This window comes from Podarcis tiliguerta, assembly GCF_965153285.1.
Source record: "Podarcis tiliguerta genome assembly, chromosome: 5".
NCBI classification, from domain to species: domain Eukaryota; kingdom Metazoa; phylum Chordata; class Lepidosauria; order Squamata; family Lacertidae; genus Podarcis; species Podarcis tiliguerta.
This window is the reverse complement of record NC_139538.1, coordinates 71,228,179-71,252,671: the sequence shown is the minus strand read 5'-3', so window position 1 is coordinate 71,252,671 and position 24,493 is coordinate 71,228,179. Positions and strand designations below refer to the sequence as shown.

At 39.6% G+C, this 24,493-nt stretch overlaps 1 protein-coding gene across 7 annotated transcripts in view; it reads right to left on the bottom strand.

The window, feature by feature from the left end:
* The window catches only part of JMJD1C (jumonji domain containing 1C), a 115,272-nt gene that overhangs the window by 14,762 nt on the left and 76,017 nt on the right, over nt 1–24,493 (bottom strand). For 6 of the 7 annotated variants that reach the window (XM_083439892.1, XM_083439893.1, XM_083439890.1 and 3 more), the window contains 10 exons: nt 15,444–15,549; nt 13,358–13,482; nt 12,436–12,579; nt 12,157–12,343; nt 10,393–12,068; nt 8,953–9,125; nt 6,498–8,665; nt 3,552–3,753; nt 1,356–1,570; nt 491–643 (listed from right to left, as the gene is read on the bottom strand). In XM_083439892.1, coding sequence (XP_083296018.1) covers nt 491–643; nt 1,356–1,570; nt 3,552–3,753; nt 6,498–8,665; nt 8,953–9,125; nt 10,393–12,068; nt 12,157–12,343; nt 12,436–12,579; nt 13,358–13,482; nt 15,444–15,450 — 5,050 coding nt within the window. In that variant the 5' untranslated portion in view covers nt 15,451–15,549. The remainder of the gene's footprint in view (nt 1–490; nt 644–1,355; nt 1,571–3,551; nt 3,754–6,497; nt 8,666–8,952; nt 9,126–10,392; nt 12,069–12,156; nt 12,344–12,435; nt 12,580–13,357; nt 13,483–15,443; nt 15,550–24,493) is intronic. The other variant, XM_083439891.1, reaches the window with a different exon arrangement.

Genomic DNA, 24,493 nt, shown 5'->3' with positions numbered 1-24,493 from the left:
GAGGGAAATGAACGAATTCCCATGCCCCACAAATAACCTAGAGATGCATTTTAAATAAAAGCACACATTCTACTCATGTAAAAACAACAGGCAGGCCCCACAAATAACCCAGAGATACATTTTAAATAAAAGGGCACATTCTACTCATGTAAAAACACGCTGATTCCCGGACCATCCACGGGCCAGATTGCGAAGGCGATTGGGCCACATCCGCCCCCTGGGCCTTAGGTTGCCTACTCCTGGTTTACATCATAGAATCAATTACGTTTTTTTTATTAACTTCAATTAAACACAGTAATTTTAGATCAGCCTTCCAAACATACAACCTACAGTCATAAGAGCAGTGGTTTTGCACAAAGCTGAATACACTTGTGGTGATTTTACTTTGTATCCAGTTTTTGTGATTAAATAGAAACTAACCTAAAACTTCAAACAAGCAGTTCTAAAATGTTTAACTATTATCTTTAGTTCTTACAAAAAGTGCACTGACCTCTAGAACTCTTCCTTTCCTTAGCCTTATAGCAATCTAAGCAGACCACAAATCCACATTTTTGGCAGACCCAGTGAATGTTAAACAGAGTGGCTTCACATGCATCACACATTTCACGGACTCCTCTGACTGCTCTCTTCCAAGCTATTTTGGCTGGAATACAGAGTAAACAGAAGACCAAGTACTGAAATTTAAAGGCAAACAACTGCAAAATTATAGCACATAAATGAAATTTCAGCTGAAAACCTGTTTGATTTAGGGTGTCCTTCCCCAACTTGGTGCCCTCCAGACTGCAACTCTCATCATCCAGGACCACTGACCATGGGGCTTCCTGGGGCTGATGGGGCTCATAGTACAAACCCTGTGGAGGATACTAGCTCAGGGAAGACTGATTTGCAAAGTGCATTTGCCGCCCCACACTTTGATTCTTTTGTATAGTTTTGCACTTTTTAATAAAAGTGCATTCATTTCCAAAGAGCCAGTAAAGATACAGTTGAGACAACCCATAATTACAAAACATCATATTAAATCCTTTTTTTTGCAAAAGAAAAGAAAAGTTATGGAACAAATCAAGCTAGCAAGACTGTTGTTGCTTTGGGAATGGAACCCATGCTAATTTTATTTACTAAATTTATATCCCACCCTTCCTCCCAACCACAGTAAGTTTGGGGTAGCCCACCTTGTTCATGTCTTGGACATTTATTCCAATACATTTTTGTATCCCCCTGTACCACTTCAACAGTACAATAAAATAACATTTTGATGCAATAGGGAAAATCCCAAGGAAGAACACGATGGATGAGCCACATTAAAAAGCAGCAACTAACTTTTGAACAGAGTTATTCAGAAAAAGTTGGATACTTACCATCCTTTTTGACCCAGGACATGGCTGTTTTCTCAGATGTCACTAACTGACAAAATTTGTCACCTATGTGGTCTAAGATGTATTTGCAAGTTTCTAGGTCAATTTCATCATCATCATAATTATCATGTGTCCATAAACTCATTGCTTCATCATCATACTGATCAGGAGAAGAAAAGCCATCGATCCTAACCACTCCATTCTTACTAAAAGAAAGCCTACAAAACAAAAAAACACAAATTACATAAGTATCAAAATCATGATCAATTTAAACTGTATTTCGATGTTAACTGTGTGTCAAACATGTTATGGTTGGCTAATGTCCAATGTTTCTGAAAGGCAGCATGAGAATGTATATATCTGTCTTGGTTCTCTCCCTGAACCATTTTGTTGGCAGAGACAGACAAGGTACTGCTGGAAAGCTAAGAGGGAGATGGTGGTATCAGTGTATCATTGGAGAATCTACAGTTGAAATATAGATTACCTGTTTCTGCTTTATATACCTTATATACATTGATGCCACATATAAAACAATAATTTCATAGAATTTAATTATTAATCTGCACCCAAACATGAGAAGTTTGTTACATAATGGTATTTTTTCACTATTCAATCTACTCATTATCAACATAACGTGACTACTAGAAAGCTTTTCAACATTTCTATTAGTTGAATATGTGTTTGGCATAGAATGTAATGACATAAATACAATATCAGCAACAAAAATAATACCACAAAACCACAGGGATTAATTTGCAGGTCACACCCCATTTTGTTTCCCCCCCCCCTTTATGACTTGGGAACATAGTCGCTGGCTACATCCTTACATTCATTCTTACCTCAGGCTACTGTCTCCTTCCTCTCTTCCCTTCAGTCTTATTCAGTCCTAGCTCATCCTTCTTGTTGTGAACAGGAAAAAAGTATTGCCTTTATGACATCAGAAACTGTTACTCCAATCCTTAGTCATCTCTTTGCCTCTGTCCTTCAGTTACTAGTAGGCATGTACATCTGTTCTGGTGATTGGCTCAATGGTTGCTGATGTCACAAAGGCCCTGCTTTTTCCTCTGTGGAGCTCCATGTAAAGGTTCCTTTTCAGGTTCTCTCCTGTTGAAAAGCTGCATTTCCCACAGTCTCTCACTTTCTCCTTATACATACCAGTCCCATACATATGACTTTTGTGTGGCAGGAATGAAGCCTACTACACAAAGGCAGAGTCACCTCAGCTGCTCCACCCATTTTTGCCTTTGGCCACCCTGCACCAAGAACAGAGCATGCTGCATAATATGCATGAATATATTATTATTAGATTCAAAGATCTGAGAAGTGGCCTATAGTTCAAAATCACAAACCTGTTAAGCCAAAGACCTTGGATTTAAAATAAAGGATTCAATATTTTGTTAAATCACCTCCACCAAAACCTGCTGCAAGAGAAGCTCCAATTGAGTTTACACAAAGAAAAATATTTCGTAGAATCACAGAGTTGGAAGAGACTCCAAGGTTCATCTAGTCCAACTTCCTGCAATGCAGGAATCTCAGCTACAGCATCCATGACAGATGGCCATCCGATCTCCAAGGAAGGAAAGTCCACAACCTCATCAGGGAGTCCATTCCGCCCATTTACACCAGTGGTGCATTCCAGATGTTGTGGACTCCCATCAGCCCTAAGGATGGATTATCCTGGCCAGGGCTGATGGGTGTTGGAGTCCAACAACATCTAGACCCAGAAATGTGCAATAGTGTCAGAGGCAGTGTTCTGATAATGTAAGAGTTCTATAAGTACCAGGCTTTAGCAAAGTAAGAAAAAGGAAGCAGGGTCCACTTCATCAGCTTGGTTGATAGATCAGATCCATTTCTTTCTCCTCTCCCTGAGCTGCTTCCACTCAAGTAGGCCATGACAAGAACATCAAAACTTTAAGAACTGGTGCCTGAGATTGCTGCCTCCCCACGACTTGTTGCAAACCTGCTGGTAGGTACTGCATTGTTTGCAACTGATCCTACATAAGGCACTCTGGGAGCTTTTTAACTGAAGAGCGAGGTAAAAAAGTGACTACCCACAATTTCAAAAGCATTTCTAGCTTGTATGCATCACTACACCAGCGTGTTTCAAACTGCACCTCTTCAAAGCGTAATGGCATTGCTACAACAGGAGTGTAGAAATAAAACTTGGTTTCTCAAAAAGAAAAAAAGTTTTTCACTTACCGACGAAAGTAGTAGAATCTACAAAACACTGGTGAGTGAGCTGATTCTTCTCCTTTCTTGCTTCTTACAAGTCTACATTCTCTGCATTTTTGCAAATTGGGCCCGATTTCATAACAAGAGTCATCCTGCAAAAAGGATTCTCCCGTCTGTTTCAACTTCTTTACTTTACGCCAGTCTTTTAATACTGAACGAGGTATGCCAGCTGCAAAAATGACAACTTCTTTAGTAAAAGGAAAGACAATGTAATCAGGACTTAATATTTAGAGTTTAACAGAAGCTGTAGTGGGAGTTAGTATTATTATTTATTGCCTTTATTAATCACTTACTACAAAAATGTTTCAAAGCAACTTGCAATTATAAAAGAATATATACGTGATACAAAATTTAAAATACATTAAAAAAATAATTGAGTAAAAGTGTTTATATTGCAATAAAAAGGATGAATCCATGTATGTTAAAATATACAAAAGTGTTTGAAAATAGGTGGGGGCGGATGGGAGAATTCACACTTTTTTATTCAAGCTATTTTTGTTTTTTATCAATTACCAATTTTATTATCAATTTGCCCCATATTTTACAGGCGAATGGATGATAACCCATTCATTTTGTCAGTACAACCACTAAGGCAGTATAATTTCAAACACATCTTATCTGTGACTCTGCTTCTGTGAACTACTATGGTTACCTATTTATTTTTCTTGTTAAGACCAGTAGTATAAAAAAAGGAAAGTATTTTCGAAAGAACAAAGTAAAATCTTTTACACATCTCCTTTCCAAAAATTCAGAAAAATGGGATTGCAAACATTTAATACATTTATTGGCCTCAGTGCAAAAGTATTTCCTATGTATTGTATATGGACAGTAATGTACAATACAAATGAAACATTTAGTTTGTTTTCAAACACTTACATCCCTCCTTTTTTATACCATAGAACCCAAGGTGGCACATCTATTCAGGCACTAACTAGACTCAGAACCAGCTATGCTTCAAACAAGGTGGTGGTCTCATGTCCCTTATATCCTGGCTATGATTTCAGTCTTTAAAACAGTACTCACAAAAGACTATCAGCCAATCATGATAGGAAATTTTAAAAAACTGCAGCCTGGCAGCAAGCACATTTTCTTGAATCTTGTGACACTTTACATTTTTCAAGTGTCTAAGGTCTGACTTGCACTAATGCTAAGCCATGGTTTGTTCATTCAAAGGGTGACTTGTTTGAACATTTGATCCAAGTCTAGCAGATAGCAAAGCTATCTACAAAGCCAGTTTGTAGAGGAAAAATATTCATTTGCAGGCATGGTTTGAATTCAAACTGCACCGGCAAGCGAACTACTTCTAAGGGCTTGCTGTCAGCACTGATCAAGGAGCGCCACTTGCCAAGGAACACTGAAGAACACACTTTAGATTCACAACTGTTTCTTTGTGGTTGTCACTTTTTGCCTCATATGACATTGGGTGTGGGGCAGGCTGACACGGTTTGGGAAAACAGCCTCGTGAGCCAATTTAGGACCCACAGGCCAGACGCTCCCAAACACTGCCTTAACACTAACACAAACGGCTACATTAACATTGCTATAGGTCACATGGTTCTTTGTGCCACTGATTTTTCTTCACATTATTTTAGTCTGACGCATCGTTGCCTGCCTTTGGGAGTAGAAAGTGCTATGCAACCTAGTTACGCTCTGCAGTGATTTCTGTTGCTGAGGTAGTACTTTATGGAGCTACTGTGATCATAAATTCCTGCAGTGCGCACATAGCTTGTTTTCTACTGGTTCATGTAGTATAGTTTCCCCGTACAATTATGTGAGGGAAATAAGAAAATGCAGAATATATGGCTAAGGATTATTTTGTTGAACCAGCCCGGAGACATAAAGAGGAAGGACACATCTGTTCATCTGCTAACTCCTAAAGGAACTGTGCATTGCAAAAACTAATTTTAGAATCTAGACAGAAACAGTGTGGTCCATATCACATGCTCAATCCTAAATTATTATTGAGTGTGAAAATGATAACCAATTCAACTGAAGTGCATGTGCACAGAGTGGAAAAGAAATACATAAAAGGAATAGTTCTTCACAGCAACAGGAAATGAAGAATCTTTAGAAGGGGAAGCAGCTGGTAGCAACAGGGAGACAGGAAAAGCATAGGGAGAGAGAGAGAGAGAGAGAGAGAGAGAGAGAGAGAGATGTATGCTTTGGAAGAAGTAAACAGGCATGAGTCAGAAAGTAGCTTCAGGGATTGGAATTGAGTAGTAAGTACTGATCAGTAAAAAATAACATTTTAAAATAACAGTTCAAAAATGGGGTAATACACAGCTGCTTACAATAACAATTTGTATAAACCTCTAAGTTGTAACACTTAGGAATATTAGGTAAACTGAAGTGTCCCTTTTATAGCATTTATACAATTTCAGCACTGTTTTGTTGCAGTCCTAAAATTACTTGTGAATAGTAATTCTAAATAGTATCATTGTAAATAGTAAAACTGACAACAGTGTTACAGTACAGCCAAAATCAGTCAGTTCTGATCAATGGCCTGAGTCTTTTAACACATGTAGAATACAGGGATAAGATCCCTAACTGGTGAGAGTTTCTGTCTCTGTGCTGGAAACCCCTCTACACCATGACGGTGACCATTACAGACTCAGTCCATCATGTGTCGGTTTGGGAGTGTTGTGGGGTTATACTGAAGGGACGGAGCTACACTAAAGCATTCCCACAGCCTCGCCACACGTTCAGAATGAATGTCTGAAGAAAGCATAGCGGACAGCAGAACTGTACAATACACATATACAGATGCATAATTTAGATAGGTTTCAAAATTCAAGCTTATCCTGGTATTGGGTGGTGTTTTTTTTAAAGTATAAAAGACACACAATCCTGACTGCAATAAAAACAACAACTAATGTTCTTACATTCCAATTTGTATGCTAACTATATACTTACAATTGCTGCTGCTGCTCTGTAACTTCAATTTGCTTTTTTCTTTGGCACTTCTGCTAAGAACACCATTTGGCTTTATTTCTTCCTCTGCATCGCCTTTTTTCTTTTGCAAATCATTCTGTTTCTTTTTGTAAGTTGGCTTAGGCTGCCGCTTAGTCCTTTGCTCTGATTTGCTCTCACTTTCATCAGAATCTCCACTTTCAGAGCCAGATTCATACGTCCTTTTCGTTTTTCGCCTTGTCTGTTTCTCTTCTTTCGCAAGCTTTTCCCCCAGCATTTTACAATCTATATTATTTTGCAAATCATTTGACGTAGAAGCTATTAAGTTAACAGTACATGGCTTAATGATTTCTGAGACACTGTTCCCCGAATTCTCTTTTTTATTAGTATTTTTATCTTCTTCCGAATGTCTTGTGAGCCAAGCTTTTTTCAGCTTCGTGTGGTAGTTCCCTTGACTCGTCTGGGATACTTGCCCATTGCCTACAGTATTTGCTTTGTTTATTGTACCAGAGATGACAGTACTGTCTAGGGAAACGGAGGCTGGATATATTGGATTTTTCGCAGCAGTCAACTCTGTATCACTGGCACTGCTACTTTTAAACTGAGCAGCAGCCAATGCTGCCTTGTGCTTTTTCAAGTGAATAAAATCAGATGGCCCAGAGAATCCAGAGCTGGCCTGAAGAACACTTTCCGTTTTGCTGCAGGCTAATGTAACTGGAGCTGCGGTGCTCAGGCCACATTCTTGTATGTGTGCCACTTCCTGGTTTATGGCTGTGGAGGCAGTACTCTCTACTGACGTGCAAGCTAAAGCTGCATTGGACAAACAGTAAGTCACTTCTGAACTGCCCATGATTGGAACGCCAGTAGTAGCCACAGATGCTGTTACATCCGTTTTGGTGCTGCATAGTGTCGTCGTAGTCGGCGTGACAGAACTGGGAACACTGCCCTGGGAGGCAGCTGGCAAGTTCTTTTCATACTGGGCATGAATTGTGTCTGAGTTCACGGTCGGCATAACTATTCTTCCAGTCTCTCTGGCTTCCGCTGGTTTGGGACAATCGGTTTGGTTTATCCCCATCAGCGATCTTTCAACAACTCGCTCTTTCGGAGCTGTCTGCACAACAGATACTGTATCATACTTTGTACGTGAAGGTGGACGTACAATGACAGAAGCTGTGGCAGAAGGCAATTTCCTCTCTATGTGCCATTCCATTTTGTCATTATTTGGAATATTATTATTTTTCCACATATCTGTAAATTTTTGCTCCAAAGCACTTTTGTAAACATTTTGTGCTTCCTTCGGCTCAGGTACTAAAGTTGGTGGCTTCTGTAATTCGTGGATTTTGCTACCAGCATTAACTGGCTGCACTGGAGTTAAGGTTGGAGGAGAAAGGCTATTGTAACTTCCTTCCTTCCTCTCCAAACTGTGATGGACTGGAGGGTGAAACACCGGTGCCCTGTGCAAAGCGGGCATTGTTCGGAGTGTACTTGAGGATGAAACAGACAACTGAGTAGGACTTCTGGAGTCATTTCTGAAAGAATTTGCTGAATTAGAGGTCGCTTGCTGTGAAAACTGCTCTGTTATCTTGCCTATTGAGCTTTCAGACTCTGGTGGGTGCTTAATCAAAGGTGGTGGTTTTGAAAGAGATGCAGTGAAAGAAGTGAGTGACTGAGCAGAAGCTGTTGAAGGACAACTGCTCTGTTTATCGGCACACATACCTGAAACCTCTTTGGAGGAGTATGTTCGTGGTGGTTCGTTGACCACGCTGTTAGACAAAGTGGTAAAATAGTTGCTTTGTGGCAAGTTCTGAGGTACAGAATGCTTCATTTTGTAGAGTTCTGAATCTTTCTCATGTTTCACTCCATGGCTTTTGGGGCTAGAGGATGATAATGGCAATATTCTGGAATATGATTCCCTTTCACCCTCAAGTGCCTTGATTTTAGCAGTAAAAGGAGCAACCTCAATACTTTCTTGAAGTATCCTCCTGTGCTCTTCTTTATACTTGCTTAGCCTCTCGCCTGTCTCTTGAAGTGACCTTTGCAGTGGGTCTACAAAGTGTCTTTGCAAATGGCCCTCTTTTGCGGTCTGTGATCTGTTATGCTCCACATCTGACTTTGCTGGAGTAGCTGCAACTGAACGTAAAGGTTCAAAAATTCCTTTCCTTTCCAATTCTCTGTACAAAGACACAGAAAGCAGAACTGAAATAATTCTGTTTCACATCAACGCATTAATACGCTAAACAAGAAATATGCCATGCAAATGTGAAGGTGATAGTAATAATATATTCATCCTTAATATACTTTTCACATTCCTGTTGGTCATCCTTTGAGTGTGATATGTGATGCAAAGTTTCCAGAGACTTAAATCTAAATACAAAAAGCAAACAAGTAAACCATCCTCACTCTTTCATTGGCATTATCTTACCTCTTGTGTTTAGAAATTTAAACAAAGCAAACTTACTCTTTATGATGATCCGCTATACTTTTTGACAATGGAGGACTAGAGTGTGTCGTCAATTTAAGTGGCCGATGTGGTTCTGCACTGGATGGTCTTACAGGTATGTGGCTCATTAACCCAAGACCGTCAGCTGAGGTCACAGGGGTGGGCTGGTGTAACCAAGGACTAGGAGTATTCTGTTAACAGCAACAAAACCAGACTTTATAGTTACTACTGGAACCTAAACATAAGCATAACTCCATTTTATCAAAACCCTAGGGTGCCAAACTGTTTTTCTGCGCTAGCATTGTTTAAGGTATAAGTGACACAATTAAATGATTGCGGCTATCCTATTTTTGAATAAGGATTCAAAATAGATGAAAAAATATGCAGTTTATTCTGAAGCAAGGTAAAATGTTAAATTTAACTAAAAAGAAAAGCATACCAAATGAGTAGGAGAAAAATCTGTGGTCAGCATCTTCTAAAAGTAAACTGAAATATCACCTGTGGCCCATTTTTGGAACACAATTCCCAGCCAAAGTTATACCATCTTCCATGCCACACTTACTACAAAATACAGTATGAAACATCTTCAATAGCAATAGATTCAATAATGGGTTAGTTAACTAGCTAGAAAAGGCGAAAGATTTATACGATCTGAGGTGAAACCAGACTCGTGCAGATGCAATGCTAATGATATCATGATTAGGAGCCTGGAAGCTTGCCATGTTCTTTCCCAGCCCCCTTTCTCTGGTTAGAATTAGTATGGTGCAGTATTAAGTCTGCACTGGTACTAAGAAAGGTTTGAAAACCAACCACTGGCCCCGGTTTAAAAGCTATCAATTAGTTACCACTGCTGCAAATGTACTGTTGCACCTTAGTTAACAACAGAAAGGGAGAGAAGGAGAAAGAATACATGAGCCTGTGGCATGCTTCCAATCTCCTAATCATGGCTAGGAGACTGCTATTACTGCATCTGTATCGGGCCTCCATCCTATTATAGCATCTTACATTCTGCCGCTAAGATACTACAGTAATGGGTGAAAGAAATCTTTCTACAAAGCTAAGGACATTTGAGTCTTTGAATTTCAGTTTTAAGTATCCCCACATTCTGTAAGCTTCTACAATGACTCTTTTTTTTAAGAAAGAGAAAACCCTATAAATCCAGATTTCTCTTTTTTAAAACAACCCTAAAGTGCCTCCCAACCTCTCACCAGAAAGCAGAATTTAAGCACAAATATAAGTGTTGCACTCAGTCACCCAACTCTAATAATATACATGATACAATACTATGACATGTTTCATTTCCCCCTCCCCTCTTGAATCAAAGCCTGATTACAAAGCAGCAATTATTTAAATTTGTTAAGGCAATTATAAAGCACTATGAACAGATTACACACCACATCAAGTTATCATATGATATTATCCCAATGTATAATAAACTGGGGATTGAGCATGACTTACCCTTCTCAGAGGAGCCTCGGTATTAACAGAAGCTTCAGAATGGACCCATTTAGATGAAGGTATTCCAAGTCCTGAGTATGCATGAGTTCCGTTGGGATACTGCCAAATAATTGGATAAAGTCCCAGGTGATTATACGTAGCAGAAGGGTGAGCTTGCCCAAGAAGATGTGGTGACTGGTGCTGTAGCATCTGTTGCTGTTGCTGGTGTGCTAATGCCAAATGGCTTAAGCTGCTAGCATGAGCAGTCTCTAGTCGTGGATGGCCTCCCAACAGAGAGGCTGTAGGCACTCCAGGTAACACTGCAGGAAGTAGATGCGGGTGATGAACAGAATGGTGAGATGTACTACTAAGAGGATGTGTATTAATAGCAGACAAAGGAGTTTGGTTTGAGGACCCAGCTAACAAATGGGATGCACCAGTTAATGCGGGGTGATGAGTGTTTGGATTTAAACAAGTTCTATGGGAAGTGGAATGAGGAGGATAGTTATGTTGATGTAAATAGGGTGATATATGGTTAGTTCCCGTTTCTTGTCCAATAAGAGCGGGATCTCTGTAAACTGTGAAATGTTCATTCTTGTCAATGATAAGAGGACTTTTAGTAGCTTCTATTGAACTAACTCTAGCTGGAACTGGATGAAAGCTAGACCTAGGCAAATCATGTTCAGTTTTAATTGCTGACCTTGTTACTCCAGTAACATGGCTGTTCTGGTAATTAACCTTAGACTTCACAGTGTCGGGAGATTGGGCGTGTTTATATTTAACTTCAGGTGAAGAATTTGACTTGATTTTAGGGGTTTCAATCAGTGGGGCAGCTTTTGACTTCACTACATCAGAGACTGGACTTTGTTTACGTACTCTGCCCTCTTCTGCTATGGAAATGACAGTTAAAGATGAAACAGAGCCATACGGAACTTTTTCAGAATTATGATGTTCATTTGCTGATGTACTTTTCACAACTTTTGGTTGTATCAAATCCATTTTGTTGGCATTATTAATCCAGTTTTCATCAGTTTCCAGCTTTCTCACTTCCAGAAAGCTTGAATTTGTAAACAGATGTTTTGTATCACTACCCGGAGGCTCCATTTTCTGACGAGTTTGCAAACCAAAAGTATTTGATATGTTTTCCTGGGCCTCAATAGTTGAACTGTTTTCAATATTTATATCAATACAACCTTTTGGTGTAGGGCAACTGGGCACAAACTGCTCATTCGGTAAGAGCTCCCTGGGTTGTTGCTTTTCTATACTGCACTCTTGAATGCATACATCATTTGCATTCCTATCATAAACTGTTGGCTGCTCGGCTTGATGGAGTGAAATTTCTTGCAGCTCCAAGTCAGCTGACTCTGGCCTATCTGTTTCTTGATGTTTTTTATCTTCCTGTATCTCATGCCAGGGTGACTGGCTGTCTATTAGTGTTTGTTCCTCTATACCATCACTGCTCTGGGATTTTCCTTCTTTCCCATTTATCTTTGAAGTGTTCTTGCTTTTCAATTCGTTCTCTGAATTCTGCTCCGACGAAGAATCTGTCAGTCTTTTGTTTGAATTTTCTGAGTCACTGCTCTCAGAATAGTCTGAAGTGTTGTCTATCCGCTGCCTCTTCATACCGAGTTTCTTTTCATCATCTTCTGGTTTTCTTCTTTTGGAAATAAAGTGTTTGCTCTTATTTTTGGAATTTTCTGTAGAAATAAATAAATAAATAATCAATCCTTTATTTAGTACTATGTTGAAGAAGCATTGTTCCAACCCTTTGAAAAATGTTCATACCTCCTTGACTGATATAGTCGTATTTTTCCTCTTTTGTCTTTTCTTCATCAGGCACACTGCTATCAGAGCCTTTCCTTTTATGTGGTCGAGCATTCCGCTGCTGGTGATGTGAATTTTGCTTAGGTGCTGCACTCTGGGAATTCATTGCTGGCCTGGGACTATTTGCCTGTGCCCGGGTATAGTGGCCCTAAATAAAAAGAGCAATACATTTATAATTCATTAATACAAGATAGTTAACAAAGTAAATGGCAATGTAATTTAAAATAAAAATATATCTACGTGGGCTGTGTTGCTGTTCTGGTTGGAACGAGACCTGCGTCGTGATGTAATGCCAATATTTTCACCTTTCAACAAAGAGTGAACAACATCATCTAGAAAGGTCATCTGAACCATAGAGGGATCCACATTTTGTGGTTCTAAAACCTGGTTAATTTTGAAAAACAAAAAAAGGGAATCAATTCTTATTTATATATTCCATATGAATGCCAGCTGCAAATACAAAATTTATGTCCTAACTTGAAACAACTTCAAAAGGAATGAAGAAGTGGCATCCTTTCATACTGAGGGGGGGGGGGGATACATGTTAACATGTTTTATAAGAACAATGCCAACGTTCCAGCTTTGGTCCCAAACTGAAAATCCTTCAAATTTTTTTTAACTGGTCAAACAAAAATAAAGCATACAGGATGAAGATTTTTTTTCAGCTTCAGAGGGAAAGTAGTATGAGTGATTAATGATAACTATAAACCAACACTAACTGAAAATAGGACAAAAGGTTATATTGGCCGTTACTTCTATCCCACCATTTCATTATCTTGGGGAGCTCAATTAAGGAAAATAGACCTTCATCCCCCCCCCCAGCTCCATTTTATTTCTGTATTTATGCCCTGAAAATATTAAAGACTACTGCAATATGCATTCTGGTTTCCTTTGTTCCATGTAGGCATTTATAGCCACTTTATCACCTGACAGCACTTTTTAAAAACAACAACAATGAATCCTTACAGACATGATTCCCTTCATCCACATTTTATTTATCTTACTGTTCAGGTAATAACTGAATAAGCAGATTTGAGTTTTAAATGATTGTGTTAAGTAATATTTTAAAACAATGTATATATGCAATTCAATTTTAGGCCAACAGTTCCAAAGCCATGACAAACCTATTTATGTTTAAGACAAACACGGAAGAAATAGTTACCTGATCATTCATAACAATCATAGTGCGAGTAAATAGATCATGATGAGTTATTATACCAGTGAACCACTGGGTGGCAGAGTCCTGTCTGTATACTCTCACTCTATAGCCGTTTAAGGAATATGGTCCTTCAAAAATAAAAATAAAAATAGTTTTTGAGGATTATTGCAATAATTTTCCAATCCATGGCTTGGTTTTAAAAGCGCATGCAGCACAGATGTTATCTTACATTGTAACCCACCCCACCCCCAAAAACCGAACTTCCATTATGCCTTTAAGTCTACTGCATACTTCTCTTTGGATACAGAGGCATTTTTATGATCAAGCAAGCCTAACTTCTTGAACAGAACCTCCACAGCAGCTGTTTGCATGCCCAGATGCTTCTGGAGTAGAAACAATGTAGTTCTTGAAGTTTTGGGTTTCACAGCTGCCAACAGCTCCCCAAATGTGACCACAGAACTCTGTAGCCTCTGCAGTAGTTAAAAAAAAATATCAAAATCATTCAGCTGCCTTTTCTCCTTCCCAAGGCTACTGTGCAATAACAAGCATTAATTTATAAAACCCAGCAGATGAAACATGCATTTAAATCACATTTGTTGTTGTTGTTTAGTCGTTCAGTCGTGTCCGACTCTTCGTGACCCCATGGACCAGAGCACATAGTAACCAACAAACAACTTCCTATTTTAAAATACTACAAATTTTTTTTAAAAAAAAGGGGGGGGGCTTTGTGAACAAAATATCCTAAAATTGGATATTGGTTATACTGAAAACTGGTTGGGAAATACCATGGCTATTACCTACAAGTCATAATGCATAAATAGTCTAAGAAGGAAATTTTTAGTCTGCTTATTTTAAGATTTTAGACATTTCTGCATTAAAGTTTTGTTCCTATGCTCCCTGTTTGTTGCTTTAGCACTGAACTGTAGTGTAGTGTGGAAAAAGTTCTGTGAAAAAGATCATACTGACATTACACCTCAGGTGGCACCAAAATTGTCAATAACTAAACAATAACTAAGGGACGCAGGTGGCGCTGTGGGTTAAACCACAGAGCCTAGGACTTGCCGATCAGAAGGTAAGCGGTTCGAATCCCCGCAATGGGGTGAGCGCCCGTTGCTCGGTCCCTGCTCCTGCCAACCTAGCAGTTCGAAAGCATGTCGAAGTGCAAGTAGATAAATAGGTACCGCTCCGGCAGGAAGGTAAACGGCATTTCCGTGCGCTGCTCTGTTTCGCCAGAAGCGGCTTAGTCATGCTGGCCACATGACCCGGAAGCTGTACGTCGGCTTCCTCGGCCAATAAAGCGAGATGAGCACCGCAACCCCAGAGTCGGCCACAACTGGACCTAATGGTCAGGGGTCCCTTTACTTTTACCTAGCCCTATGAATGTTCTTATCTATGCATGAAAAAATATTACTACAGATCCAGTAGAAGTATGGGAGCATTGTGAATTGCAGCTAAAACGATACTGCCTTCATGTCTTGCTGGTGGGCTTCCGAGAAGCATCTGGAATTGTGAGAAACAAGATGGGCTAGACAGACGTTGGATCAGATCCAGCAGGACTCCTTATACTCTTACTGTGGGAATCAAATCCACTGAAAAAGCATTTCCAGTCCCTGCAGAATATTACTTGCTGACACCCTTTCTTTGCCTGGAAAATGTACCATTAATGTAGCACAATATTACACGTATTTACATTTAATACATAAACTTGGGTCACAGACTCAGAAGATGTCAGTCATGTCCCTTTTTCATGTCAGCTCCAAGGACTTAACCACAAACTGTTTTTTAAATTCACTACTCACAAATGGTTCAAGCGACAATAATTCATAATACATGCGATTACACCTGATTTTTAAAAGCATCCCCCCTCAGCACAAGAAACCAAGTAAATCATGGCTAATGGCATTACTGAACTACTGAGCTATTTACCATATACTAAACAACAGTTTCTGAAATATGAATATACTTTCATTTAATAAATTTTGAAAACAAATCCACATTTCTACTTACAGTATAATTTTTCCTCCAATCATGTTTCAGTATTAATTTTCATGGGACCTAATTAGAAGAAAAAAATATTTCTCAAAATTACCTTGCATAAAAATCTCTTGCACCTTTTGTTCCTTTACCCAGATTTTTACTTCCTCCTGAAGCTGTGGGTTGTCCCTGAGAACTGGGTTTAAACTGTCTACGTCGTCCTAAAGCAGAAATTAAGAAGAACCCTATGTTATACACATTTAGTATTTTATGAAGTTTATTTCCTTCAATCCAACAATTTGAAGAACACAACTGCAGACAAGTGACAGAAGTTGTCCCAAATGCTCGATCCCCCCCTCCATTATGGACCCAGATCCAATATGTTGCCAAATAAATAAATGGCTTTAAATACTTCTCTATTCCATGCATGTTTTCAATAGCACCAAATCAGTCCACTTAAATTCTTGGATCAAAAAAATCTGCAAGTTAAGACTACAATACCTCAATAAAGCTACCGTCAAATTCTGTACTTGGACAATCTCTTTATTAGGCCAACCAAAATGTAACAAAATAGTGCAAGCTTTTAAGTTTTCCAAAATGCTTCATCAAGCTACATGGTGAACAGGGCAATATGGGGGAGAGAGGGCAGCTTGTGGTTGGTGTTGAAGCCATGGGGTCTGCATCTGGTGGCAGTCTTGAAACATAATAACGGAGAAGACAGAAAAAAATACAAATGAATCTATGCAGCTATTGAGTTGCACCAAGGTCTGTTGGGAACAAGAAGCAGAACAATGGCTGATTTACCATCTCTGAAAATCTCTCCAACCTTAGATGAAACACATAGGCTTCCACACATAAGGATGGAAAGTTTTTCAGAAATTGTGAATCAACCATTGCTATGCCTCTTATTCCCAGCAGGAAAAGCTCCATATAAGAGCTTCATTTGCACATAGGCTACCCAGTTCCCATTCCACCTTGAAGACTGATCAGATGAAGATTCCATGGGTTCAATGTCATAATTGTTGTCATCTCACTTCTGCCAAGTGCTCTGTTAACTTTCTAGCCTGGTCAAGAATTTTAGGAGCGCGCAAAAGCTTGCACACCCTTTTGCTATATTTTGGTTGGCTTAATAAAAGGCATTGTACTAATATGGATAATCAAAATCGTATGGGTCAACATAGATACCTTCATCTTTTGTGTGACTAATAAAACTAATGCTGCCTTATAAACTAGCATATTGAACTTTAAATACATTTTGATTTACACACCAACTGGAGTTTGGATGCTCTAAAACCCCAAATTCAGACACTCCTCCATTAATACAACAAAATGAAACAAAGAGATGACATTGCTGAATCTGAACAAGTGCATTTGTATACACTTCTTTTGTTACACAATTTATACAGTGTGGGTGGATTCTGAAAAATTATCACAGTAAGATTAATTATTTTAAAACACTGTTAAATAATGCTTTTCTTATCTGTGAATTTCAAAGACAAGTAAAAATCTATACTGAGTGGTCAATGACTATGATTAGACAAAGGCTGAAATATATTCACGAAATGCAAGAAAAGAATATAAAAGACATCTGCTTATTTCCATACAAGAGGACTCTCTACTGAAGGAATCCCCCCCCCCCAACTATTGTATTTCAACAGCATGAAGTACAATGGTGGACCTATTACTGCATTTCTCAGGGTTGCCTGTGAAGGCCTTCTTGGGTGCCCCAAAATGAACTGCAATTCCCTGATCTCCAGTTTTAATTTAAAAAGAAGTTTCTAGCATTTATTGAACCCGAGATATGAGGCAGAACATACAGAAACAGTTCTTCTCAATTTTTTTTTTTTTTTTGTGATAAATTATACAGCTCCACCATTTCAGTGTTTTACTTTGGCGCCCACCACATGGAAAAAACTCCCACCCCACCAGAAAATAATCCTGTGGACTCCCAAGTGTATGAGAGAGGAAGATGGTGCACTTAGGCAAGAGAGGGATAGATGCACATGTGTGTGTGTGTGTGTGTGTGTGTGTGAGAGAGAGAGAGGGGGGGTATAAACTATCTAGTCTGCATGTTATGTGCGGTTTGAGTGGCGAGGGAGAGATGGATAGGTGTAGTGTATGTATGAATGTTAGAAAGGTGCATGTATGTCTGTGGTCTGTGAGCAGTGACTGTGTGTATGTATGCAAGAGTGTGAGTGTGGTGTAGCCACCTTATATATTCTTCATAGTACTGCTGGAACGCTCAATAGTGTGTGCATATGTGATATATGGGACGTGGGTAGCGCTGTGGTCTAAACCACTGAGCCTAAGGCTTGCTGATCAGAAGGTAGGCAGTTTGAATCCCTGCGATGGGGGTGAGCTCCCGTTGTTCGGTCCCAGCTCCTGCCAACCTAGCAGTTTGAAAGCACTTCAAAGTGCAAGTAGATAAATAGATACCACTCCAGCAGGAAGGTAAACGGCATTTCTATGCGCTGCTCTGGTTTCGCCAGAAGTGGCTTAGTCATGCTGGCCACATGACCTGGAAAAACTGTCTGCAAACAAACGTCGGCTCTCTCGGCCAGTAAAGTGAGATGAGCGCCGAAACCCCAGAGTTGTTTGCGACTGGACTTAACTGTCAGGGGTCCTTTACCTTTTTATGTGATATATACACAGATATATCCTGTGTGATCTCTACAGTCAGGAGCAGTAGGACATAGCTGCCTCCCAATAAGCCTAAGGTTGTCTATGGCAGAAGTAGGAGGGAAGAAGCAATGACAGCACTCTCTTTAATTTTGTGTTGGCCACCTCCCCCCCCCCCCCAAATCTACTTTCCTAGCGTAAGCCACCAGATTCTCCATCCGGAGATCTTACGGTGCAACTGCATCAGGAGTTGGGAAGATGGCTTGCACAAGTTTGTGCACTAAATGATTGCACAGATCCTGAATGACATGCTCGTGCCAGGCTTTCCTCACCCTGGTACTTGAAGGTGGTAAAGCTGTGGACATCGAATTTGTGTCATCATTCATTAAGGAGTTTGCTGTCCCAAGTGAAGTTGGAAGAGCAATTTCTGGGATCGTGCTAGGTTGCTGGTCTGTTATTCCTTCAGGAGTCAGATTCATTTTATTAGTTCCCAGTGCATTCATGGTTCTCATTTGCAGATGAGCCTAAGGCTGGGTGGCTGGCCGACCTTGCACTTGGGGCTGCAGTGGTGCCTGCTGGGACTGGTTGCCATAGGGCAGGCCAAGAGCTGTGTTGGCTTACTGCATGGAACTGGGGTCAATGGGGTTCAGGTTTCTCAAAGAAGGAGTCGTTGCCTGTCCTGTCCCCAGAGGCAATAGAATTCTGGATCCCATGAACTGGGGATCTAAGGAGTGGTTGCTAGTTTCTCTTGTCACTGGCATTTTTCAGTGGAAGACACACGGGACAATCTTGTCAAGTACAATTCATGCTCCCCCATGGCAGCCATTTTCTGACTGGTGCCCACAGCACTCTCTCAAAATTCAAGCACCGTACAGACAATGCCCAGTTGGCAAGGGGGTTGCATTCTAGGTCATTGCATGCTTCTGTGAAATCATACATTGAAAAAGCCTGCAAACATCCTGCCCCACCCCCTATTGTGACGTTTTTGTGTCACTTCCAGGTTTGGTGCAATGCACGAGTGTGTGGTTGCACACATATCAGACGCACCTAAAATGATCGCTGCCTGTGTGGTCAAACACTTGTCAGGTCTGTTAACTCAGTCCTGTTTTTCTTGAAAACACATCATCTTTTAAAGGCATTTTTAAACATCAGAGGAAAAGAAATCCAATCCTACAATACTTACTAATTTTCAAGTTAGTGAAATAAGGCCCAAACTAAACATAGAAGGCCACTATAGATACATTAACACAACCTGGCTGTGCTGGCTGCTCATAAAGTGGTATGTGTGTATTATTTGAAGGAACAAAAGCATGCAGGGGAGGGAAGAACACATTACCTTTCTGTGCTCTACTTCAATAATGGAAATAAGCCAGCCTGGGAGGAAAAATAGCCTAAAGCAATGGAGTGTAACAAAATAAGGCAGGGAGGGTTTTCATGTAAAGATTAGGGACCTGCCTCTTGTTTTATATGAGTGGGGAAGCTATGAAGACAGTTGCCCCATCACATCTTGTTTGGCCCTCAGATGGAAAGCAAGTCTGCTTACTTGACTGAAGTTATTCAGCTTCAAACAACAATGTGTCTGCCGGCTACTGTTCCCTACTGCTCTTTATTCAGCTCTGGAGCTCAAAACTGCTTTGGATGGTATGTCTGTTTGAGCCAATCATAAAAAAGCAAGTAGGATTATCTCATGCCTTTTGGTGACAGGCTACTGAAGTATTTTCTACATCAAGGAGTAATATATAATGAGCATGCAAAAAAAAAAAAAAAAAGGTTAAAAAAATTATATACTGAGAGAATAAAACAATATACATTTAATTAATAAATAAATAAGCCTCTCCCTATGGGGCTATCCTCTGCTTTGAAAATGTGGAAAGCTCACCCTCCTGGCAGACATCAACAAAACTTATGGAAGGAGGTAGTGCCAGGGATTTATGGGCTTTGTAATGCTTTTATCCAGATGATCCATAATATCTCATCTGCCTTCACTGAGGATTAGAAGAGGCAAACAGCCTACTGCACTAAGCTGACAATTAGATTTGGGTGCTCTAAGATTCTATGAGCCACCTGGATGCAAGACTTGAAAATATACTCACCGTACATTACAAAACAATATTCCATTTTAAAAAATGTTTTAACACATGCACAAAAACAGACAAGTTACTTAGTTAAGACTAGTCAAAATATCCATGGCTTTCCTATGGAAAGAAACATGCAGAATCTCTTTGCAGCGAGAAAGCAAAATTGCTGTGTGACGTCAAGGATCAAACAGAGACGAAAGTGACCAAAAAACTGAAGAGATAGCTGTGATGCATACACAATTTAAGCTTAAACCTGCACTATTAATTTCACCAAATGGGCTTTTTAGGCTGTTTATGTGACTGTTGAAGGTGACATTTAAATGAGGGAAGTGGAAAGAAGCCGTAAGTGACAAAGTAAGCACTTAAATACATGATTCAATAAGAATTTCTCTAGTCCCTAAGCACATCTGGGAGGATGCAGGAAGATGATTGCTTTACGGAACATATGTATATAAGTTCACCATTTCAAATTATCAGAAACTATACATTTATCAACATTTTTTGGGGGGTTGTCCCCCCTTCTTTCTGTTATTGTACATCTGGGATCAGATGTGTGCTTTCCTGAGAGGGGTAGTGTTTTAAGTTGGAGGGGGTCGGCAAGGATCCCCTAAACTCCTGGCTTAACAAGATTTTTCTGATCAGGAAATCACCTGGCAGAAGAGCCATCATGTAGAACAAAAGAAAGATAATGGGTTATTAACAAAATAGTTAATATCTTCCAGGTGATAAGGGGTGGGGCCCCTCCTTCAGCTGCATGTTAGTGTGTAGACACAAAAGGGTTTAGGTTAGGATTTCAGTTTGCTGGATACGGGTGGGAGGAAAATTCCTTGGAGTTTGTTAGCAGCAAATAGCAAGAAGGGGAACAGAGAACACCATGTGGGTTAACTGAGACAGGCTGTAAAAGAGAAAATGGCTGATTTATGTCTTTGGGACTCAAATGATGCTGTGCCTATGAGAGAAGAGATCCTCTAGAAATGTGATTGTGCTGAACTCTCTCCACCTAGACTCAGGTTGTATATGTGTAAATAAACCACATATCATAAAGACAACACAGTCTCAGCTGTGGCTCATTGTCCAATAGGAAACATAGACCCTGTACACCAGGAACCCCTGGAAGATTACACTGATCAGAAATTGGGGTCGCATGTAACATTCTCACTTGGTGCCTTCATTACATATATTTAGGCGCCAGGCAAAAATGATTCTCTTTAACCAGGTCTTTGGCTTTGGTGAAATAATATTCTATGTCACTAATCCACCACCCCAACTGCTTTCCAACTAGCTCCAAGTAGGATGCATTACAGTGATCCACTCTGGAAGATAGTAAAACATAAATGGCTACAGGGAGGTCCTTATGTTCGAGCAAAGAGCATGACTTGTACACCAGCCAAAACTAGTAAAATGAATTTGTAAATCACCATAAATGGCATCAAGGAGCACCCCAAAGCGATGAGCCTCCATCTTTAGGTAGACTACAACCCCACATGGTACAAGCTGTACACCTATCATTGGATCAAGTGATCCATTAAGAACAGTATTTCAATCTTATCTAGTGCTTATTGTAATTAGACCTCAGTTTGTGAATGAATCCATGTAGGAAAGGTAGTCCTACAATGAGGGTCCCAGGCTATGTTTATAACTATAGGTTACCAATTACATCAACCATAATCCAAAGAACTGTGAATTGGTTTCTATTAGTCCAATGGGTCTTTGGGAGTTGTGTTTCCTAAACAGAATTTCCTCGGGTCACACGAAAAATTGCTTTTGAAACCAAGGAGAATGACAAAAGTCACTTATGCTATGGCTTGGGGGGGGGGGTGTCATTTGTTTATAAAGTAGTCATAAATTCCTCTAGCACAAAGCACGAACCTCAACAAGTCTTTAGATGTCAGCCAACCTTCCATTGGCACATGTAATAAATTTAACACAAGTTGTAAACTACAACTGTTGCAATTACTGTAAAAAAAAAGTTTGAATATAATGTCTCTACTCTCTGAGAAGCTGCTATGCCAGTACAGAACATGAGAGTTTGGAACATAAAGATATTGTCCAGGACTGTGAGACTCATTATAAAGATGCAAACTTATTGGTGATCACTATGGGCATATGACATCTTCTTTGATGGCAAATTAAAACCTGAACCCTACTAAAAGGCAAGTATTAAAGATGAGACCATTATGTTTCCTGAGCTCCACAAATTTGAGAATGCGAAACAAATTGCTTCTCAGTTAGTTCTACATAGCCCTCTGGAAGGTTAGGCTCCTACTTTGGCTCCAATGAATTTTGTATTCTTTTTACAAGTGCCTTATCTCTTCCCAATAGGAAAAATACTGCATCAATTAAGACTCCTAGTACTTGAGGTGAATAAATTCCAATAGTCTGATGTATTGAAAGAGAGAAGGATGCAGACGCAGCCAACGTTACAGGTTCTGATGGCATTCTAGTGGAAGGTAGTAAATATGCAGCTAACCATAATCAGTACCAACATTATCTATGGCCTAGAGGTGTTTCATGCAACTACCAGCAAAAGTACCAAAATAGTGAGAGTGAGGAAAAGTGTGAGGGATCAGAGGGCTTGCCAGAAGGCCAGTCCCAACAGCACTACTCCTACTACCATAGGTGTTACTCACCACCTTACATGGTGGCTAAATACATTTTTACCCACGGTATATAGTCCTTTTTAAAAAAAACTTGCTTCCTGCAATTCTGCAGAATAACAACATAGGAATCGTATATTGAAACCCATGTATATTAGCTGAAGTCCACTAAGAGCAACAGTATTATTATTTGATAAATTCTTAACTCAGCTTGAAGCAATTCAACAGAGACTGTGCCATGTTGTCTGCAATATCAGTACATAAACATGGAATTTAGTTTCTGGCCCAGAATTCAATATCCTGTTGTGAGCCAGTGTGGCATAGTGATAAGAGTATCAGACTGGGGCCTGAGAGACCAGGGTTCAAATCTGCACTCAGTCATGATGCTCACTGGGAGGCCTTGGGTCAGTCACTGCCTCTCAGTCTATCCTACCTCCCAGGGTTGTTGTGGATCCCCACAACACAAGAGAACCACATACACCATCTCCTTGAAGCAAAAGATAGGATACAAATGCAACAAATAAGCAAATATCCTGAGAATCTCTTGTTCACATGAGCGCAGTTGAACAGCCAGTGCAGGCTGCAATAGAAGTTTGGAGCTAAATAAAGCTTCATTAGCTTGCAAAACTAAATAGCCCTCTTTTAAACATATTGGCCAATGGTCATAAAACCTCATACTCTCACAGCATTTCCTTTTACCTTCACAGAGCCTCTTGTTTCCATCCTATTCCCTTGTACATTCCAAGTTCACTGATAATCTCAATCCGAGATGTATTTATATACATACAACAAACAAATGAAAGACCAATTGACAGAATTTATTCTATAACAGAATTTTGAATTGTTAATTTTGTGCACTGTGCATACAGCTAAAATGTTAGCAAACTCACTAACATAAAACAGAATCAGGATTTGGGATTCAAACAAAACCGAGAGAGAGAGAGGCTATCAATATAATTCTTTATACACTCCATAAACTGCTATCTTCTCTGTACCTGCTTAGATGTAGCCATACTATTGGTTTCAATGCATACAGGGTATACATTTTAAGCATTAATTTTAGCTGCATTCTTTTTCAAAAATAAAGATAAGAAGATTTTGCAGCTCTCATGGAGGTCAGCAGCACATGTCCTTGCCATCTGTGGTCTAATTAACCATAGCTCCCACTAGATACTTAGAGAGGGACAATTTAAAACAAGAAATGGAATCAAGACTACTACAGATGAGATTCCTTAAAATGTACCATCGCTTTCAAGACAAGTGTTTTCAATATACAGCAGCAGCGAAGATAAATATAAAAAACTGTTTTCAACAACCTAAATTCACTAACTAAGATATAATTTTAATTGCAATATATTACACATTTTAAATCAAATACAGTTTTGTGGCACTATTTGAGACATTTGATATTTTAGTCAATGGTGAAGTCCTGCAAAGATCTCTCAGAAAGAAGCACTATTTTCTATATGTCATTCTTTTAAAAAACTTACAGGTTACCTCATCATCATCATCTTACATTGGGCTCAAATAATCTACTGCAATTCTCAACACTTGCTTTAAATCTACTGAAATGAAAACTGTTTAGAAAAGGAAGTGTTGATATTTTTCTTTTTGTTCCCTTAGTCCTTTTCAAGCAACAATGAGGTTAATAGCTCTGCCTCAGTCCTTTTCTTGGAAGAAAGAAAGGATGGAAAGCAGCCCTACTCTGCAAACAAAAGACTAGAATTAATAGATCAGTTCCTGATTTACAGCCTAATGGAAGGTAAGCCATGCACATGAGGAGCAAGTCAAAGAAGCAATTCCAGAGGAATCTGGATCAATAATGTCACACAAATATACACAACTTAAACCAGGAGTGGGGAATCTTTTTC